At 34.8% G+C, this 22,392-nt stretch overlaps 1 protein-coding gene across 1 annotated transcript in view; it reads right to left on the minus strand.

Moving 5' to 3' along the window:
* Positions 1–22,392, minus strand: part of EFL1 (elongation factor like GTPase 1) — an 83,861-nt gene that overhangs the window by 53,937 nt on the left and 7,532 nt on the right. The window contains exons 8-15 of the mRNA XM_075713711.1: positions 20,216–20,339; positions 19,287–19,363; positions 19,008–19,144; positions 18,056–18,178; positions 15,334–15,433; positions 5,187–5,338; positions 4,326–4,504; positions 3,565–3,700 (exon numbers count right to left, since the gene is read on the minus strand). Of these exons, the coding sequence (XP_075569826.1) occupies positions 3,565–3,700; positions 4,326–4,504; positions 5,187–5,338; positions 15,334–15,433; positions 18,056–18,178; positions 19,008–19,144; positions 19,287–19,363; positions 20,216–20,339 (1,028 nt within the window). The remainder of the gene's footprint in view (positions 1–3,564; positions 3,701–4,325; positions 4,505–5,186; positions 5,339–15,333; positions 15,434–18,055; positions 18,179–19,007; positions 19,145–19,286; positions 19,364–20,215; positions 20,340–22,392) is intronic.

Consider the following 22,392-nt stretch of genomic DNA (forward strand, 5'->3'; position numbering starts at 1 on the left):
TTTAATATTCAAGTACTGTTTCTCTCCTTAAAGACACAGAAAGACAGTATTTTCAAAATAGCCCACAGGTTTGCCTCCAAGGTCTATGATACAACATTTTCTTTCCAATGGATATTCAGGTAGTTTTCAAAAGGAGAACACAAAATGTGCCTGACATGTCTTGGAATCAAAATATCTCAATTGGTTTTGAGATACAGATTTAGGTGACATACATAATTATCACATTTAATGTTTGCAAGTACACAGTACTTCTATATTTGGAATTTAAGCATGATTTTGATATACCTAGTTTTATACCTAGAATTTACAAAACAGATAACACTGTGTCTGTGAAGATAATAATGCATCAGCCCAACTGCGAGGCAAATTAAGCCAGTACAGTAGTTCATATGGCGCTTAAGACAGGACAGAGCGATACAGAGAAAGCCAGCACTGCAATAAGGACAAGTAGGTGGACCATTTGTAAGACAAGGCTCCCACTCCCAGGGCTCAGACCTGATGACCACAGGGAGGTTCAAATTCAGCAACTGCATACCATGCAAAAGGCCTGTGACACTACACAGAAAAATAAGCCATTCCTGAAAAAGTGCATCGAGACACACGATTTATTTTTGGATCAGTACTTCAACACTTTTCCAAATTAAACCTCAAGATACTTTTCATGGCCCATTCCAATGACTACCATGTTTTTCATTCAGCAGTTTCAACTAAGTACAAGTGCCATCTGGAACCCTAGGGCACATACCTAATCTAGTACAACCTTATCTGCTGCTCCAGTAACTAGATTCTCCTCCTGCAAGGTCTCTGTTCATTCAAAGTAGCACAAAGTAGAACCTAGTAGTACCAGTTACCAAGTATAATTTCCTGTCTGCTGGCACAGGCCCTCTAACAGAAGTGCAGGGGAAAAAAAAAAGGTGAAAAACAAGACAGTACTGTCTCCTCAGAAGGTATTTTGTTCACCTACTCCTTTTTAGTTCTCAGAGTGGAGAAATCAATAGTGCTTCCAATTACAAATTCTACAAACCAGGTGTTTTTGTCAGAGACAAGAATTTTACTCTTTTCATAAAATATTCTGACAAATAATTTTTAAAAGAAGATTTATTACAAAGACTTTATTATCCTTGGTCCCCAAGAACTTTTTCATTTGTTTTAAATCATATTTCACCTCCTACTGAAGGACTACAAAAAATGTATAGTAGTCGCAGAAATTGTAAAGAAGAAAAATTGTGAATTATAAACAGCTATGTTGAAGGAGGCAGTTATTTTGTGTTTGCCATTACCTGAAAATGACATACTGCTTAAAGCTTTTTGACAAATACTTTTGACAAAACATTTGAGCTGCAAACTTGCAATACAAATTAACTAATGCAAAGCAGTCTGTCTCTCCTAACTTCCAGGAACTCGGAATAATACCAGAAAATAGCTTTCTAAAGCTTGCCAGAATGGCTATGCATATTAGACACAGACATAGTATTGCTTTTCAGCTGGATGTTCTTGAATTCTGTTTGTGTGACAGCTTTGTAGTTCAAACACAATATGCTTCATTACCTTTTCTTCTTACAATATTTTCCTCAGATTTTTAGCAATTAAAAGGAGATTAGTATTTTAAGGAAATATTAACTGAACACAAAGAACAAGGGATGAAATCTTTCCATCTTCAGTAAAACAACCTATGTATCAGGCCATGTCTTTGATCATTAAACCTTTGCATAAGCCAGTACAAAGAATAAAAAGGCTGCTCACTAGGACCAAGCAGATTCTTCCTCGTAAGAAACAACGTATAAATAATAGCAAAAAAAAAAAAAAAAACCCAACTCTGAAGAAAAAAAATCTGAAAAAACCCTACACCACGAGTTTTAAAGTAGAAAGACAGTCAAGAATAACTATGTATTCCTTGTGGCAATAATTTAATTATGCAGAGTAAAACTACAGAGCTTTCAGAAAAGCTTCCTTAATTTACTAGATAATCTACAAGCAATTTCCTTATATGGCTGGAGAGAAATCACTGCTGTATGCTTTAAAGCTGGAAGATAAATGGCCTTTGAAACAGAAATCGTTGTTACTAACTGGAATAATAAAAGTCTTGTATCACCATTGTTACAGATTCCTTTCATAGAAATGTACTGCATTTTCTCCTGAGTGTTGTAAATCATCATCAAATCAGTAAAGATGTTTATTGAATTTATGTAAGTTAACAATGCAGCTTTACAAGGAAATGGGAGAAACAAATGAACAAGAAGGTATTTAGGGCTTTTAGTTTTAAGAATTCTTTAAAATGACATCAGATTTAAAAAAAAATACATATGTAGTTGAGCCTGTATGTTCTAGGTAAAAATGAAAACCTTTTTGTCAATATATAAAGAGACTAGACAATGATCTTGAAACATTTCTTGAAATTTGGTCCAACTCAACATTAAAGACATAACATAATTCTCACAATATATTCTTCTCTGCAGGAAGCAGCTTCAGGAGTATTTATTATTTGGCAAGCACGAAGATGATACCCTTTCACTTTTACTGCAAAGTGTTTTGGGGTGGGTTTTTTTTTCCAAACCCTTAATCATTTTTTGAAGTAAACAGACCATATACCTAATACATTTTGACACTGAAAATGGTCAGCTTGGGTATCAGACTAGAGTAAGGTATAATTCAGAATTTTAAAATATTAAGCTTCCAAATAAAACTAATTCATCAGCTGCTTATGTTCTGAACACCAGGCCCATGCTAAAAGTGACGAGCACGGTTAACTGCCTAGATTAACAAAATCCAACACTGACAGACTACACCTATTTTTAATTCACTATATATTTACTGTAAATTGCTAAATATCAGACAATAGACACGAAAAAAGAAATCTTGTATTTTGCTGTAGTTCTCACATTTTCACTCACAAAAAAATGAAAAAAAAAAAGGAACCAAATAATTTTTAAAGTTTCCACTTCATAAATTCTAAACACTACTTTTGATATTAAAATAAGACAAATGAAGGACAAAACCAGCAAAGAATGCTATTCATACTCTAGAGCAAAGCAAAAAGAGCATAACTCAATGATTAGGATGACTTGTCCCTTAGAACCTTGTCCATGGAGAAAGTGCAAAATTTGCCACAGCCATAAAAGAAGTATTTTTTAGCACCATAGTTCGAGCAGACCCATAAATAAAACTACAATTATCCGCATCACTAGAAGTCATGTTACAGAACTTCCACTGTTGGGAAAATATTATAAATAATCCTTGCAATTTATAAAATACGAGACCTTACTGCTGCCTTTGGCAATTCCGGGCAGCGATGATTACCTGGCAATACTCCAACCTTAAGATAACAGGCTAATGTAATCCCTAGTTTTCTTCTATTCATGCATCTTTTCCTTCCTCACAATTCAGAGTTCACAGAAATCACAGTTTAATTAGAGTGCCTTCATTTTTTGCACATACAACATACCTAAAAACATTCACAGATTGATTTAAGTTTTCTTATTATTAATCACATCAAAACAATTTCAGTGTATTTTGGATGATACAAGAATTTGAGGTCTAGGAAATTAAACACTAGTTACATCTTACCCAGAACATTTCCTGCAGGTACTTCTTCAAGATCTTCAAGCTCTCTTCCCATAAGCAAGTAGAGATTCTCCAATGTACAGCAAGTCATATGAGGAACTAATGGCAGATCATTTGTAGCAGAACACTGGGATGACAGCTACACAGAGTAAAACAACCAGTGTTGGATATTTATCACTTAGTACTGATACAAATTTCTTCCTCAAAATCTTCTTGCATTCCAAAGCTAAGAAATGCATTCTAAAGCATTTTCACTTCAAAAGTTAGATATTAAAAACCAACACATGATTGAAAATATTTTTCCCCTTCCAAAAATCCAGTCTTGTGGCAAACAAGCTCACTTTTCATTGTCACTGATAAAACAAATGTTTTAAAGTAAATTCCTAAGTAATGAACTTCTATGATCACAATCTCAAAACATTTAGCACCATTTTTTTCAATAGTGTTATGCACCTCCCTGCTCCCCAAAGGGATCGTATTTTCTTCATAAGTTTTCTTTGAATCAAAGTATGCTCATACTGGATTTATTGTTAGCTAATACAATACTGTACTTAAACTATTTTGAAAATGTTAGGGTTTACAAAGAATTTATGGACACAATCAGCTATTACCACAATTACCTAAATCACTTTGATACCTTCTTGAATTTTTGACTTGAACTTTTTTTTTAAATTATTTTTTGTGTAAGAAATATGTAAAAAGTTAAGTCATTGGTGTTTCAAAAGAATCCCAAATTATGGTAACAGTTCACTGCCACCTCTTACCTTATGCAAAGACTCAGCAGGATCATATTTAGGTCCTAAAACAAAGATCTTTTGCCCTCGTTGCACCACACCACTGAACACTCTAGCAAAAGCAATGAAAGACTCCTTGTTGTCTGCTTCCTGTTTCATTGCCTTTGAGGTCATGATATCTACTTGACCAGTGAGCTGTTGCTCTTCACCTAATTAAAGTTAGAAAAACATATGAAGTATAAAAGTAGTTTCTGCCTCATCATCTGAAGAAAAAAAAAAAATCAATTACATATTTTCCTACCATATTTGGTGACACATTAAAAGATAGCAAGAATGCCCCATTGTAACTCACAATCCAGTCCTGTTGCTCATACGCTGCTTTTGTACCAATTTATTATCAGGCTGTTTGTCTTTTATTTAAAAAAAAACCAGTTACTCTCATAAAAGCTTAAAGGAATTAAAGTTACATTAGCATAAAGTATGCTAGTAACAAGTCCATAAGAAGTTTCTAGCAGTAAGCTAAATAAACCTGAGTCTGTCTATCCCATACACAAGGGCAGAAGTCAATTGCCACACCTTTCTACTTAAGAGTGAAAATTATTAATTTTTCAGCAGAGCATCTCCTTCAAGCATCATCTGTCTTCACCAACTCAAAGTACTGAGACTAAGCACATTCTCAGGGTATAGGAACAGGTATCCATGGCACTATTACAGCATTTTGAACTATCAGCTTTCTTACAAATTCCTCCTCACTCTTTGTTCAGTTCCATCTATTGAACTGTTTGGACTGGCATGTGGATGATTCTTTGTAAGGTACACAGCCCCTTGACAACACCTAGACACTACTACTAAATGTCCTCTGAGAAAAACAGATAGCAGAGCATTACATACCTTTCGTATCACCAGTGTTTCCAGTTACTTCAGACAAATTTTCACTTGGGGGCTTTTCTGACAGCTCCTTTCCTTGATTTGCTGCCAATTTTTCTGCATGCCTTCGTTTCGCAAGTTCACGCCGATGAGCTATTTCTTCTTGAGTTAAAGGCCTACATTGTATTTTAAAATGTTAGTATTTTCAAATGTTATTTATTTTAAAATAAATTAAATCACAATAATGAGAATACTGCCTCTGGCATAAGTAAGAATGCCTTTTGTCCCCATGATACTATACATTTTAAGTCAGCTAAAATTAGCAAACTCTTCCTCTACCATGTTTAGGAAGAGGCCACCATGTTAAATTTCTCTTTATTTTGTTAAAATAGGCCAAGTTTCTCCCACCGACATGTGAATTCTCACTTTTTCAGAAAAGATCCAAGCCAATTTTCAAAATTGCTTTTTACACCATGTCCAGTATGTTATTCTGAGCTAGAATGACAGCTAAGAATAAGCATACAGTATACTAATCTAAGCTTATCTATACCAAGACAGTCAGAAAAAACTACCAGACTTTTCTTCCAAATATATAGGGATCAAACACTATAATTTTAAATTACTTGTGGTATCTTTATTATTTTAAGGCAGTCTTTACGGCAAGTGTTCAAATGCAGGAAAAAGTCTTTGCTTGTATAGCTACCTTTCCATAAAGTGAATAACTTCATAAAGGACAAAAGACTTAAAATTGAGACGACAACAACAACAAAAAATAATTTTAATATTCTGATGCAATTTCTACCTACTCACCGGTAAACCCTGCCTTAAAACAAAGTGCTTTAATGTAAGATTTAAAGCAATAAATAATAAAAATTAAAGAATGACATTATCATTCTTACATAAGGCAATATAAACAGACTTGCTTTTAAATGCAACTCTTTTCAAGCATTTTAAACAGCAAAGTGAGTTACACATATATGAAATCTAACAGCACTGCCTGAAATTGTCCATTCGATTTTTAAATTTGGCCCTAAATAAAAATCTGTGATATAAGATTATCTTCTAATTTCATGAAGTCCAAACAAGGAAATTAATTTCAGATACTAGTCATCTTCTCTTCCCAGCTCCTCCTCTGTTTCCATTAATTTCCCATATAAAAGAGCTAAACCTGTGATCCTGCTATAATCATTACAGATACTCTTAAGAATAGTCTATTCTGTTTAGTAATTTCAGTATTGACAATTTCTTATGCAATGAGCTGCCAGGTGCCTAGATTTAAGAAAAAAAAAATCTTTATCACCATGGCTTAAAAACAGGGGGAAAAAAAAAATTAAGTTATGCAGATACAATTTCTTTTCATGGAACTAGAATGCTTTAATTTTGGGGGGTTTGTTTTTGCCTTTTTTTTTGCATTGGGAGCAATGGAAATATATATTGTTTTCCAGCATTAATAAATAATTTATTTCCAAAAGAATAACCAATGCATTTTTTTATATTATATGAATATTCTTCACAGAATTCTAACTCGAGAGAAGAAACAGAAGAATTCTCTCTATCATAAAACACGCATTTGTGCAACACAACTGGACAAACTAATCACAAAGCCTTAGATCTTGACTTCAACTCAAGAAGGTAAACGTAATCCCACAGCAAAACCCTACCTACATGCTATCTCCTTACGCCTATATTTGCTCATATGATGGAGGCAAGAACATTGGTTCTTAGTATTAAGCTGGTTTAGGATTCTTTCAGTCAATTGTATCGAGCTGTTTGATGAACAGAGAATTAAAAGCAAAAGTGTCCTATTAGTAGTTTTAGCTTGTTTAGTAGCCTTGGACAAGTCACTTCCTCTCTTTAATGTCTACACTTACAAAAACAGTTCAAGATTTCCTGAATAGCAGTAGTAGTAATGAACGGTAAGAGGAAGAAAACAGTGGGAAGCGCTACAGCAGTAATTTTTCTTTACAGAACAGGCATATAAATATGATCTCTACTAAAAAAAAAAAAAAAAAAGATTTAATCACATCCCCATATCAACTATCCCCACACTCCCTAATAGGGAAACAACCCACCACTTAAGGGTCAAAGTTTTTACGTGTAGCCGGTAGAGACACTTACTGGACGCTTACTCTGCCCTTAACTGGATTAATTAGGGGCAGAAAACCCTGAACAGATTATGTGGATGAGACCAACTCACTGCCAGTAAGATTTTTTTTATATCATAATATGGATGCTTTTCTGCATACAACACATTCTGCAAGAGACTTAATTTTAAAAAAATGCTTAATGAGACCTTTCATTTTATCAAAATTCTTCTTAGAACTTGAGGAAATCACTTTGAACACAGTTATCATGCTTACCTTGAATCCAAACATTCAACTCAAAAGAGTAAGAAAACTATACATAAATTAAAAATCTCTCTAAAAATTACCTAAGAGAGGCCCCCAGGATAAAGTGTCAGAATTTGAAGCACAGACTTTCAGAACTCAGAACCTGGGACAGACACATTACATGTCATAGAAAAGGCAAAAGTAAGACAAAATTGCCACTAAAAACTTCTCAGCAACTTTAGTTTTTTCTTTTTTTAAAAAAAATCACTTCTTAAACAATCGTTGTGGACAGAATTAAGAATATGGATCTCTGAAATTTGGGATAGTTTGGTATTTCTGTTTGGTTTGTTTATTTTATTGCAAAAAAGAGTGAGGCTTAACAATACAAAATGCAAAGCAGATGGTGGAGCAGAAAACTTTTTTATGATGATTTTTTTTTTCCTGAAGGCAGCTGTTCCAAGCTATTTAAGGGTTTGGAATGTCTGAAAAATTCCCAGAGGAGAGAGATTGATAGGGAAAGTACAGATGAGACAGCCAAGGGTGTCATAAATGCAGTCTATATATGATGGCATAGTATACATATGAGGACATATGTATGCATTCTAACACATTTTATGGTACTTTTCATTTGTGTAAATAATCCTGAGAGTAAAAGAAAAAAGTTTGTTTGCTTTTTCCCCCCTTTACCTGGTATTTTTAAAAGTATCAGTATATTTAGGTGTCAGATAGCCCTAATCACAAATGTTAAAGGTACCTCACAATTCTGAATGCACTGGTATAAGTTGCAATACATACAAGCACAGTTAATTATATTGTCAATTTGATAAGAAGCAGATTGAGTATGGGCGGGACTTAATCTAGTAGGTACAATGTAGACTTCCATCCTGGTTTCTGTCAGCATCAATTTCTATAAAATTAGTCACTCCCAGTAGTATCATTAGAAACCACAAAAAGATAATGTTGTCAAATAAATCCTTAGATAGAATTGTAACACACTCAAGCAGAACACAGAACAAGATTAATGCACATAAGGCACTGGGTCTGCAGCAAAACCAGTTTTAAATTATACCCTGATTTATTCAATTTCTCCAGTTGGCAAAACCAATCAGAAGGGAAATCAATTTTGAACAAATGCTGCCCAAACCAGAAGAAAGATTCCCTCTTCTTCCCTACCAAATTTCTTCCCTCCCCTTTTTTCACTCCATAAGGAAGGATCTACAGCCTCATAATATTGGCAGAAAAAAAATGGGACCATGCAGCCACACAATAAACAGTAAATGAAAATTCTGGAGCAGAAAGAAAAAGAGAGATTTCCTACCTCCAGAAAGATGCTACAGTATCCAGAGACCATACACGTGAACCAGGCACAGGACATAGAGTTGACATTACTACTAACTCATCTTAACCTCAACCATGTGGTAAACAAATGCTATGGAAATAATAATGTGGAAAATAGTGTAAAATACATACTATGACCATTCAGTAGACTGCTGATTAAATGAATCCAATTTCAGGTAATGTAAGCAAGCTACTGCTGACTTCTTTATTCCCACATTCCCCTGGGATAATTCAATTAGTTCAAACTGAACAACTAAACTTCTTCATGCAATCAACCCTCTGAATATGACAGCTTTTCTACCCTTCCACATTTATCAGAGACTTAATTCCAAAACATTTCAAAAATTCCTAGTGAATAATCAAAACAAAAAACCCAAACATAAATTGGCCTCTGATTATTAACGTGTTATGTTTATTTTTTTAACCTTTTAATCTTCAGACCATTTTAAAAAGGAAACATCAGAGTCAGAACATCAACTGATTTCCAAAATATTGACGCTACCATCAACAAGTGTCTCTGATGCATCTCCCATGCCATGAACAATGTTTCTGAAGTCACTGAGAATACTTTCTCTCCATACAGTTTTTGCCAGTTTAAATTCCATGAGCTCATGGACATGTGCTTGACCTCATGAAACTAAGGGAGTAATTTCGGTTAACATCTTTAAATCCAAGTAATGTATAGAGAAACTTCTGGATTGCTCTTCATGACTTTGCTCTTCAGAATTAAGTTCTAGTTAAATCATTGGCTGCTGTTGTGCTCACCCTCTGGCACTCAGACTTCTAACAACAGCATCCCTAAGGACAGCGCTCTCAAGTGCGGCTTGTCTGCTACAATTCAGCACAGAGTATGTCCAGCGGTCTTCCTAACCCTTCTGAAGTTCATTAATATCTGGATGAAACTGCTTAATGTCTATGGAACTATTTCCATTCACAAACTAATGTACACCTACTAAGACCATTTCCTCTCTTTCCTATTGCAACTGAAAGCACCAGGCAATTCACAGTAGAAATAAACACGTATACACAAAATGAACAACTGAAAATTATCCAAATCAGAATTTACATAAAACTTCATACAACAATCTTCCAGGGCTCCTGCAAAGGGGAATACTCGATAACTGTTTCATATTACACTATACAGCAATTATCATTCATTCTGAGATACATAATGAAACTACGATATTAAGCTGTCATACGCTGCCTTGAAAAACACTCGACTGATATACTGACCTTTGATTTACCTCACTTACTAAATGTGCAATAAAGAAGAAACTTGAAGCAAAACTCTTCCAGAATGTTACAAGCTTTTCTCTCTTAAGCCTACAATCACATAAACCAAATTATGTCCAGAGATTAAAATTTCATCTATTAGTACATATTCTTCTCTCAGATCCGTTCCAAAGGTCTTAGCTGGATTCAAATGTACACTGTTACAACGAAACATATTTCACAATAACCATAAGTAGGATTTTTAATTTCTGAAAAGCATATATTACTGTATTAATTATATAACTGGGTGCCATCTTCAGATGTTAACCTGTAAATCTGACAGGCTGTTCTGATGACTCATGCCATATTCATTTCTCATGCACTAACCACAATTTAGAACAAACTATTAATGCAAGCAGAAGATGATGGGTTCAGATCAAACTGAAGTCACTGAAAGTCATATTGCCTTTAAACATAAAAATTAATTTACTTGCAGGAAGATAGTAATTTCTTACAGAGCTTGGAGCTTTATACATGTTCTCTTCTTTTAATGAAGACAACATAATGTCTTTTCAGCTGAAGGCTGGGCAAAAATCACAGGGTTTACATTATTTCCAATACGGTTTTTAGGAAACATTAGAAAGGAAATAGATGAAGTACACTACAATCTGCTTATTTAAGACATGCAAACAAGCTGTACCACAAAACAAAGAAACAATCATCATAATTTCATGCAGAACTGTATGGGAAAGTGCCTATTTCATGGTCACACCTGAGGAAAAAAAAAATCCTGATTTCAAGCTGACTGAGGAAAAAGGAGTACCTTTCATACTATCTGGAAGAAAATGGTAAGTGTATTATAGGTTTTATATCCCCTAGTGCAGTTGTGAAATATAATTTTAGTACATCAGGTTATTTGGTCAATAGACTTGACTTCATTAGCACTGAAAAGCAGAAATGGAATTTCTTTAGTGTACTCTATTTATTTAGATTATTCAGCAGGATCATAAGAATGATGGACTTAGAAATGGTTTGCCTCCTATTGCTGACATTGCATCACATCACTGTGACATTTATACATAAGTTCTACAAAATTAGTACAGGATTTTATCATAACAACCATCTGACGTTCAGTTTACTTTTTCTCAGCAGCTAACATAGCAGCAGCTAAAACTACTTGAAAGCCATTGTAACTAATTACTAAGTACTTCTCTTTTACACTGGGTTAGATAAAGACAGAATTCTGAACCTCAGGAAGAGCAAACTGGAATATTTATGCTCTGTACCTAAATGCCAAGCTCTGCCTTTATTTATACACCTACACTCAACCATTCTGTTTTAGACTGCAGTTCAATGTAAAACACTAGTAGGAAGGAGAGAAAGAAACAGCATATGCTGAATGAACACCTAATGCTGCAAGCAGCAATAGTTAAGAATAAATAACCACAGGCATCATCAAATAACCATGGCCTCATTACATAAAGCAAGTAGCTCCAAAAGAAGCCAATATGGCCCTATTTCCTACTGGTTGTGGGTTTAGATATTTTAATATCTAAAAATGAAGGAGATCACACTACAGTCTCCTATCAGGGGTCCCAACTGGTTTGCCTACTCTGCCCAACCACCAGTTTTCAGAAAATGTACACCTTTGATTTAGTTGGAATTAGCAAATAATTTCAGAAGTTCAGACAGAAAAAACTGGAAGACAAAACATACTTGCACAATTCTCGTTTCTTTGGAAAGCCTGATATAAACTCAGGGACATACTGGTACCATATAAAAGTCAAATTTTAAATCTTTCCAAAGACAGACAAATACAAGCTGCCAATTTGTTGTAACCTGACCACAAATTATTTTCTCATGTATTCTAGTGTTGTAACAGCTGACAAACTTTGTTATTTAAACAGTAAAAGCAAAAACATAGCAGTTTCAGTATAGAATCTATTAATTTTTAAAGCAACCTTCTAGGAAATATTAGTTGCCAACAGCAGTCTCAAAGGAGGTTGTTTTAATTAAAAATCCAACCTTTGTTATCATTTACTGTACACCCAGGACTTGGAGGAGCCTTTTGTTTTTCCCAACCTATGCTTAAAAAGTATTACAAGCAGATGACAGAAATAATGCAAACTATAAAAACTGCAAAGCCAATTTGCAGCTTCTAAGAAGTTTACAAAAAGGTAACATTACCCCATACTACCTTACAAAAGGAAAGAAAAAGACAGTAGCATGGATCTACTGGGTTTTTTTCCTTTGCAAGTAGAAGAGTGTAAGTCTTGCAAAAAAAAAAAAAAAAAAAAAAACCAACCCCAAAACAAACCCCAAACCAAAACCCACCCTAGAGAAAAATCTCAGATTTTTTACATGCTTTAACATGCTTAAAAATACTCCCTCTCCCACATGCCCCCCACCAACGGATGCAAATAGCCTAACAGATAGGTCCAGCAGTCAAATATCAGAATACACAAGAACACAGTTATGGCTCCTCAAAATTAACATGTAAATGGAACATACAACATGTATTAATGTTCTTAAATAGGTAAACATGAAATCACTGTTAATCAACATAGCGTACGTATTCTTTGTTCCTCCCTATGCTCAGGCATTCTTAGGGAGCATCCTCATGGAATGCCAGTTTAAATATTGGATCTCACACGCTCCACACAGCCACAACTCAATTCTGTTAAGCAGAATCTTTACTGTGTAACTGTGAATAGCACACAGCGGCCAATATAATTCAAAGCATGTGCTTAGGAACCACATTTACACAATGCTGTGTTTTTAAAACACTTTTGTTTCACAGAGATAGCTTTCCTTCCTCTTTAAAGCTAACCTCCTTTTCCGACTTCTTCAGGAACTGTTTACATGTAGAATCTTAACAATTAAAATATCAAGAAATGCACATTAGCCATATTACTATTTTTCAAAAAATGGAATCCAACTGTCACTTCAAAACAAAATTGTTAATACTACCTAATCAGCAAAATTACGTGGTGCTGATAATGACTGGTTATCTCAAAGAAAAACAGTCATGTGATTTCATTTTAATACTAGCCAATTAGTAACTAATTGCATAATTTAATATTAAGGCCAGCAAGAAATACTTTTCACACAAACTACAGAACAAGACACTACAATTTTCAATTTACTGAATAAACAGGGAGAAAGGACATATTGTCTACAGTCATCACTAATATGCCTCAAGTCTCCCAGAAAGAATTCCAGGACAGTCCTCGCTCCCTACAATACTAGCCCAGAAAGCCTAATTTATCTAAATTTTGGTTGGATTTTTGGACCAACTCTGCATTACTTGGACTACTAGTCCAGCTGCAATCCTCCACTCAACTCAGTAAATGTCTTGAGGTTTTTCAAACCAGACTGATGATCAGAATTACAGACTTGTTACACAGTAAGTATCAGAGTGCAAAAATGCAATTGTATTTGCGTTCTGAAAACCAATAAAATCGAGTGCAGCACATTTTCTTATCTAAGGAGAAAATACAACCAGTAAGTCACAAAGCATAAGCTCCGGTACTGAATGTATCATTCACCAAAAAAAAAAAATGGACCTGGTCATAGACATATTATGAACCGCAGTACATGGCAAATTTCTTCAAAATACTCTTTTGTCTGTTTTGGGGAACTTTTCCTCTCTTTTAAAAGAATAAAAGTTTAGCACATGGCGTATAACCACACACATGTAAAACAGCTCCCTGAAGGGGGATGACAAAGGAGAATAAAAAAAAAACCACCAAGAAAAATGTAAGATGACTATCGGAGGAGACATGGAAGGAGAGTTTATCCATGAGGCAGAGTGCTCATAAGCAAATGACATATAATAAAAAAAACCAAAAACAAAAAACAGGAGCTGCAGTAGCTAGCTTTTCTTTTTCTTAAATTTTTATTAAAATCTTGAAAATGTGTCCACGACTTTCTGTGTGTGATGTAGGTAAAAGCCACCTTTGCCTCTATGTTACGTCCTCATCATGTCAAAGAATCTCAATCTTCCCAACAAATAAAAGAACAGGTCATTATCAGTGACAGAACAGCCAGAAAGTGATGGCCTCAGCATAGTCTTCTCTGATAGCCAGAGTATATATCCAGGAAAGCAGACAATGCAGGAATGGCACTGCTGTGCTACACCAGTAGGTGAGCAAGAACTCTTGTTTCAGAAACATTTAAGGCTAGAACTCAAAGCAAAACTGCACCATCTAGTGTCTAGTCAATCCGTAAGTGCAATTCATCTTTTCCCTGAATTCAAGCTTAGTTCAAGAAAGATTTCTGGTGGAAAATTCATAACTAAGCATGGTAAGAAAACAATGAAGTAAATCTAGGAAGTGTGTGAAAAACCTAAGACAGTAGTAAAGCTTTCAAATATTACCACAGAAACAGAACCATTTTTTGCACAAAGATTCAACAGTCACAATCAGTCTAATTTAGTAGAAAGATTAGTATTTTCTGTATTACTTCACTGCACAGTGACAATCCCAGAAAAACATAAAATGGCCAGTTAATACATAAGTTGACTACTGAAAACGCTCCAGAGACTTAGAGGGATGAAAGTTTAAGATGAACCCCATTCTTCTAAGCTCATCAGAAAAGTACATTTTTTTGGTAAAAAAGCAGATGGCTTCAGCTAAAAGTAGTCCACTTAAGGATGACAGGGAAACGAAATCAAGAAGGATCCACCCCTCAAAGAAAATAAGATAGTCATTAAACAATAAAAAGCTGTAACAAAAAAATCTTCCAAACCTCCCAGAAGAAAATCTTTTAAAGTGCATTAATGCCTTCCACTTCACCGCAAAAAGTTAGTCAAGATTCAGACTACTTTAATTAACCCTTTTTATGTTGCACTTGCAATGGATTGGATGACCGCTTAGCTACTATGCCAGATTTGATGGGAAGTGTTTCTTGGTACAAACGCAAGCTGTTATGATCATGCCAACACAACCTTACTGAAAAACTAAGCAAGCAGTACAACTCAATCACATTTTCAGCCAAACATCCAATGTATACATTAGGATGATATTATTTGGACAGCAGTACTATTCTCCAACAAATGTGTTTTTTACTCCTCAACAAATTTGCTAAATCTTCTAAAACTAGAATGATTAAACAAATCATCTCTTGAACTCATTCAGAAAATCTCTACTTGCTGAAAAGGTTTTATTGCATCTGAAGAATTCATGAATTATTTTCTCAGGTCTAAAACAATTTATCCACACTTGCAACATAACTTTATTCCCTAAAAGTATATAATGTAGATCAGAAAGTTAAATGTTACATTTTCTTACCTTGGTTTATTGTGTGGTAATGCCTTTGCATCAACAGCAAACATTTTGGAAACAAATACAATAACTGGGGCCGTTCCTTCACTACTGCATTTCATAAAAGCTGAAGAAACATAAAAGGAAGTTATTTGCACAATTTTTTCCCCAACAGTGTGGGCAAAACTATGGCTTTCCATGAATTTTATACTGTTTATTTCCTATTTCAATGGATAATAGGCAGAAGACAAATTAACAGGAAAAGTAGAAAATTATGCTAGCCTAATGATTTCATAACACTGCCCATACCTTCAAGTCCGTTTCACAAGAAAATAAAATGAGCAAAATTGTAAAAATAGAACTCTTCATAACAAACTACATGTACTCCAACTCAATGTATTGTTTTGATATTTAACATTGAGTTCATAGGCTGTTTAGATTAGAATGAAAAACGGAGAGCAGCTTAGCATTAAGACCAAGCTATTTGTTCAGTACCTTAGTCTCCCTCCTTTCAAACTAAAGGAGGAAGTCCTGCAAATGTCCAGAGTCTCATGTCTTCATAAAACTGTAACAACTTGACTGCAAGAATGGATACTCCTCAAATGATGAAAGATCCACACAAAACTCATTCAATACTTAGGAATTTCCCATAAACTATTTTTTTCATCCAACTTGGAACTCATTATCAAATCCAAAACAGACACAATACCATTCAAAACTTCTAACATAGAAAACTAATAGTCTTCTCCTACACTTCCCCCTTTTATCTGATATATGAAAAGACTATATCGTGAAGTGTTCAGACAAAAAAAGTGCAAGACTACTAATAAAAATTAGCAAGATATTCACTAAATGTGAAGTATACTATTTTTTCATAACCAAGAGCATTAAGATCCGAGTTTACAGAGGCAAATTTCTTTTAATTAACTTATACTGATACAGTATTGAATACTGTTTGGAGAATACAGTGTTTGTAAATGTTCAGTAAAGGATGAAAATATCAGTTGCCTCACCCCTGGGAAACAACTCCTAACAGCCTGTCAATTTGACATTCACATCTCATCTTAAATTGACATTTGGTATCACATCCCTTTAGGTTTCTTGAAGCTCTCTTCAAAACATTGTTCTATAAACACCTTTCGCTACACATACAGAGTTAAGAAATGTTTTTAACTGTTACTAGCTTAAGCATGGCATCTTCTTGTAATTTTTACTAAACTACCTCTTGAAATATCAGAGAACATTTACTACCTTACAACAAAATGGCATTCTGTTATATTCTGTTCAGTTAGAAAGAATGTTTGCAGAACAACAAAATCATGCATGTAAGGTCTCTTTGTCCCCTACAAACCTATCTGAAAAGATCATTTGGGAACATTCTTTTTCAGACTACCAAATCTGGGGGAAAACCAGGGGGAAAAGCATCACTTGATTTTATATAGAACTTCCCACAGAGGAGATTACCACATATACGTGTAGAAATGCGAGCCTTGCTCACCACTGAGCATTACATCCATATCATCAGTTTCAACTTTGATATTCAATTCCGCTAAATACTTAATTCAGCTTCAGCAGTTCTCATCTGTCTTTCAGGAAAAGACCTCAGTAAAAGTTCCCCTTTCCAAGGCATCACAATGCTTATGAAGGACATACATGAACACAGAGTTTATGTTTATAAACTTATAAACTTATAAATTCAAAGATAGAAAAAGGAATATGAGCATCTTACAAGCTCTCCTGCATCCTCTACACCAAGTTCCTTTTCATTACTGCCTACACAGTTCTTTTACTGTCTATAGCAAAGTTAAATCATTGAACATAGTCTTTCCAATCCCTGTTACAATTTTATAGCACAGGACTTGGTGATTATCAAACTTCCTCTTGCTTGCTTTTGCATATAGACATCCTAATGTTCAACACAACAGAGTCTGAATATACTACTAAGCGCTTCTTGAGAAGGAGCTCTTAGTTAAAGCTGGAAACTGTGCCAGAACTGGACATGAAATCGTGATCTCAATGAAATTGATGGCAAAACTTCAACTAACTTCAAAATATCAGGATTTCTTATCTTCATTTAACATTCTGGGTAACAAAATATATTTGTTGCCCTCAAGGTCTTTTGGCTCTTGTTTTTATTTGCTAGTCTTTTATCATTCTGGAGTATTAGGAAATAACTAAGAAATCAAGTTTTACCTTGAGCTATGGAAATGTTGACGAAATTCTTAATGACAATGTTTGTAGTAACAGCTAAGCTACATATTACTAACTTTTTTTCAGTACACAAACTACTTAGGAATAAATTCAACAAAAAATGTTTTTTATTTTATATTACCAAAAGCTGAGCCTAGTTAATCAACATACTTGTAAAAATGAAATCCAAATTCAAACCCCTACTGGCTAAAAATTAATTATTTTAATATAGAAGTTGGTAAGATATTAAATTCTCAATTACATAACTTCTACTGTTTAGAACTAAAACCAAATATTAGCCTCATATCCTTCCAAAATCCCCAGTTTCAGAGTCTTGGACTTTACATCACCTGTCTAAAAACCATGAATATATGGGACTGAAGAAAAATGTACAGCCATAAAAATAAGACGTAATACCACTGACAAACATCAACAAAGCTACTACAAGTAAAATAATTATAAATCTAAGTAGAGATTACTACACATCTTATGATCCAAAGACAAACAAAACCACCAGGATAGAAACAACCTTCATGTTAATGGGAGAACACCTACTCACCACTTTTCAGTTCCTGAGTTTCTGGTGGCAAAGAATCAAATGTTCTAGCTCCAACACACATCAGCTTTTCCACTCTCTCTGCAGTGATCTCAAGAGGACTGGGAAGTTTATTACACACCATGGCTAAAACACATTGCTAAGGATATATACTTATGTATTTATATTTCCTTACTGAATGCAAATAAAAGGAAGACAAATGCTTTCAATATTTGTTTCTTTAAATCAACCTCATGCGCTAACTGCCAGCAGCAACAGATAGCTAAAATCCAGCTCTGTCTGTCACAGTGCATACAGCTCCCACTCAAGTCAGCAACAACTTCTGGCATTTATCCAAGGGAGAATGGATAGTTAAGTAGGGGTGGCTCACCCTATATGCAACTGGGAAACTAAGAATAGCATAATTGGGGCAAGATTTTAGAACTAATCAGTATTTATACATCAAGAATTTGTGCATACCTACTATAATACAATGCGTATTGTATTATATTATAAACGATGAGAAGATGGTCTACACAGCAGACACAGCAAAGGCTGATCTTGTATTAAGAACGCATGTGCCTAAAACATAACACCAGATACTTACGGAAGTTCATGGACAGAAGAGCTAAGATACTATTATAAACAGGAGATTGGCTTATCCTTCAGGAAAAGCACTAAAATTTGTATATGAAACTACACAATGAAAGTGTATTGTTAAACTACCTCCAGTTTTATAACTTAGTTTCCTAAAAAAAAAAGGGTGCATGCAAAAGCACAAAGTTGGTAGAAATGTAAGGCTAATTGTAGGTATGTAACTTTAATATTACAAGAGAGCAAACAGGTCCAGCTAGCATAGGCACAGACGTGAAAAAAGAGAACAAATCATACCAAACCACACATTGAAATATGTGAGCACTCTTTGAAGTCTGAGAACTGCCAATAGAACAAGAAGTAGTATCTTCTTTAAGGATACAGAGGACTGCATCAGATATTGGTAGCCACTGGCTACAAATGGCATTAAGATGAACTTTAGGGTCTGCATGCCGTGACTCCCGTGCACCAATTTTCAATCCCAAAGAGGTGACTATCTTTTCAATTTTTTCTTTGTCTCTGCAAGGAAAATAACAAATAGATAAAACACCACAGCAGGAATACATTAACAAGCATCTACAACATTTCTTGTTTGAGTATTTAAAAACATCATCATAGCACATGGAAAGAGATTCCATGAAAACTTTACAGATCATCTCACCTTTTCATAACAGCTTCGTACAGACTCCATATGTTGTCCAGCACCAACTGCACGAACAAAGGTTTCTTTCCTTTTGACTGGTAGAACATAGACATACAGCTAATTACCAGCAATTCCTCACTTTTACAATGGGTTTAAGACTTCCCTTTTAACTGACCATTTTCATAAGGAGCATGTAAAACCTTTATTCAAAATCAAAACAGTTACCTGTTTCTACACAAGATCATTACTTCAACAGTCTGTCTTATAGAAATGGTATAAGGTGCAAAATAAATATGAAATTTAAAAGTGAGGGACAAGGGTTTCAAGTTCAGAAAAAGAGCCTGATAAATACAGAACATGTCTACCTTGAGCCTGGTTATCACCCTTTTTACAACTATTAATCCTCACCTATGAAAATACAAAAAAATCATTAAATGAGAACATGAAAGTCCCTTCACCCCTCTTAACTTTTAGTGGTGGAAACACTTAATGCAAGAGAAGTGTAATTTTCAGGCAAGGTTTCAGTATAGCATCAATGGCATCTCATGAAGGCAAAAAAAATTGTCTGAATCCTAAATCCTTAGCTGTTGAAGGACTCTTCAAATAAGAGAGAAACCCTCTCACTACTCTGGTTTCTACATTGTTAGTCTTCCATTCATCTTGTGTGTTTTGTTCTATGCTGAATCCTTGAAGCTGGAATGTCCCTTATTTTGTGAACAGAGACATTTAAGAGCAATTGTGAGCACTGTTAGATGAGATTTCCTCCATGTAGCTTTTAAATGGTCGATTTTGAAATGTTCTTTTCTCCAAAGGCTGATGCAAGGCTATCCTAGTGACTTTATACTTCCACTGATGTTGAATGAAAAGGTACTGAGGTCAATTTTCAGAACACACTATGAAGAATAGAATAAAAAAAACCCAGGTAATATTTCCAACCACCTCCCTACCTGATCACCTTTCATTATCTTCTTTGCTTTTGTATTTAGATAATAATCTCCCCATAAAGTCTTCAGAAGAACTGCAGGCTTGATTCCAATCTTTTGGCTGTACAGTCTGGCAAAATGCTCAATGCTGAAAGGAAACAAAACGCATCTTGATAAGTGTGTAATGCTGTTTACGTGTGCTTATCAGCCTAAGCAATGGACAGCTTACATGAAAATCACACACAAATCTCAAATCCTTGTTTTATTCCCATTTTCCCAATTGGCTTCACTTCAGCTCACGTTGTTTAACATTTATACCTGCAAAAATATTTAGTCATAACAGCTCAAAAGCGTCAGCAGTATTTGTATGGTTTTGTTTTGTTTCAAGTCAGCTTCAAGGCTGAACTTGTTTATTTGAAATTAATATTTGTATACTATCCCTCCAGTAAAGACTCAAAACCATAATACAGGAGTTCTAAATATTTATGTGATGACTCTCAAATTTATTGAGACATGACACAACACATTTAACTATGGTCTGTGACCAGAACAATACAAGTTAAAGATCAGGTATTCTTTTGAGTCATCACATGGTAGCAATTACTTTTCAAATTAACTACTTAGGGCACTTCTTGTTGTTTGAATCATTGCACTAATAATGAGTAAAACCCAGAAAATAATATAAAAACTGTAATGCCAAAATTGCATTATAAAGCCAATCATGTTGTTCAGCGGTCCCCATGAGTTAATGAAAGCAGGCTGCTTGCCACCTAAAGAGGGTGTCCTGAACATTCTACAGTTTCCTTTCTGAAAATGTTCAGTGAGCGGTAATAGAAAAAATTTCCACATATTTGCTCATTGTGCACACAGAAACAAAAATACAGGTTTACAATCAGAACAATCCTATTTACAGAACAATGATATTTGATAATCTGTTCTTTGAAATCCAGAATTCTCAAGTTTCTACACACCCCATAAAAGACCCACTGATGTGAGCAAGACATAAGCTATGAGTTCTGAACTAAGACCAAAAAGGAGATTTTTTTTTTTTTTTTTTTTTCCCCAGAAACTACCCCAAACTCTGAACAGGGGAAGAAACTTCACTATATTTGTGCCAGCAGCTCCTGCATATGTATTTATGGCATTCTTTCAACACTTGAGGATTATGAGAAAAGCATATGTACTAATTGCACTGGATGAGGCTGGCACTGCCTAATGGCTTAATTTTTTCTGCCACGACAAGTTGTAGTAACTTTAGGAACAGAACCCACAACCATGTAAGAGCAGTCAAGGTTTGCCCCAATTAAGAATATGCTCCACTGATCCATATTTCACCAGACCATACTGCTGGCAGTCCAGAAGTACCTCTTGAAGCTAATTAAGGAAAATGTTCCTTTTCCCTGCCATTATATGGTTTATCAGAACCAGGGCCCGCCAGTTCATCATAAGAAACAAAGTAGTATCAGAAAGCCAACAATCTTTGTTCAGCTTCACCAAATACATTAAAACACTTTCAAGATGTGAGGAAAAAATGGAGAATTAGGACAGGTACAAATAAGAAACCTAGCACATAGGAGCCCTGTTATTTGTCCAAGCTGTAGGCACTTTTTGTGGGATAGAGAATAGATTAACACAAATTCTTCTACTGTATAATGTATAAAAAGTCTGATCCAGACCCAGCAGCAGAATACTAACATCCCTTGCCTAAGTTAGATGCACAGATGTTTTTGGCTGAGACACAATCTTATACTTGGATAGTTCCACTAATATAATCTTTTAAAAGTTCTAATATATAAAGCAGAAGGTGATTAAAATTTGGGGAAATCTTAGCAAACATGGATTTTAGTCTCATATTCAAAACAAGCATTGTAAGTTTAAGTTCATCTTGTATCAGTATAGTATTGGCAAAGAATTAACAGAAAGCCTATCAATCCTCTCTAGTATGCCAGTATACCAATCACAAAAATAAGGGCAGCTCATATGTGGCCCATTTCTTCCCCCCATTTGAAGCTAAATTACAGCCAACATTTAGGTCTCAGCCTTACAGAAACTCTGCAAGTAAGGTTCAAGCCACTTGACAAACATTTCAGGTGGCAGGTACATAGCAAATACAAAGAAACAACTAAAGGTTGACCAGTTATCATTTCAATTCACGTTATCCTAGCATGTATCATTAATCATCTATCACACATTCCACTCTG

The sequence above is a fragment of the Pelecanus crispus genome, chromosome 7 (genome assembly GCF_030463565.1).
Source record: "Pelecanus crispus isolate bPelCri1 chromosome 7, bPelCri1.pri, whole genome shotgun sequence".
Taxonomy (NCBI): Eukaryota; Metazoa; Chordata; class Aves; order Pelecaniformes; family Pelecanidae; genus Pelecanus; species Pelecanus crispus.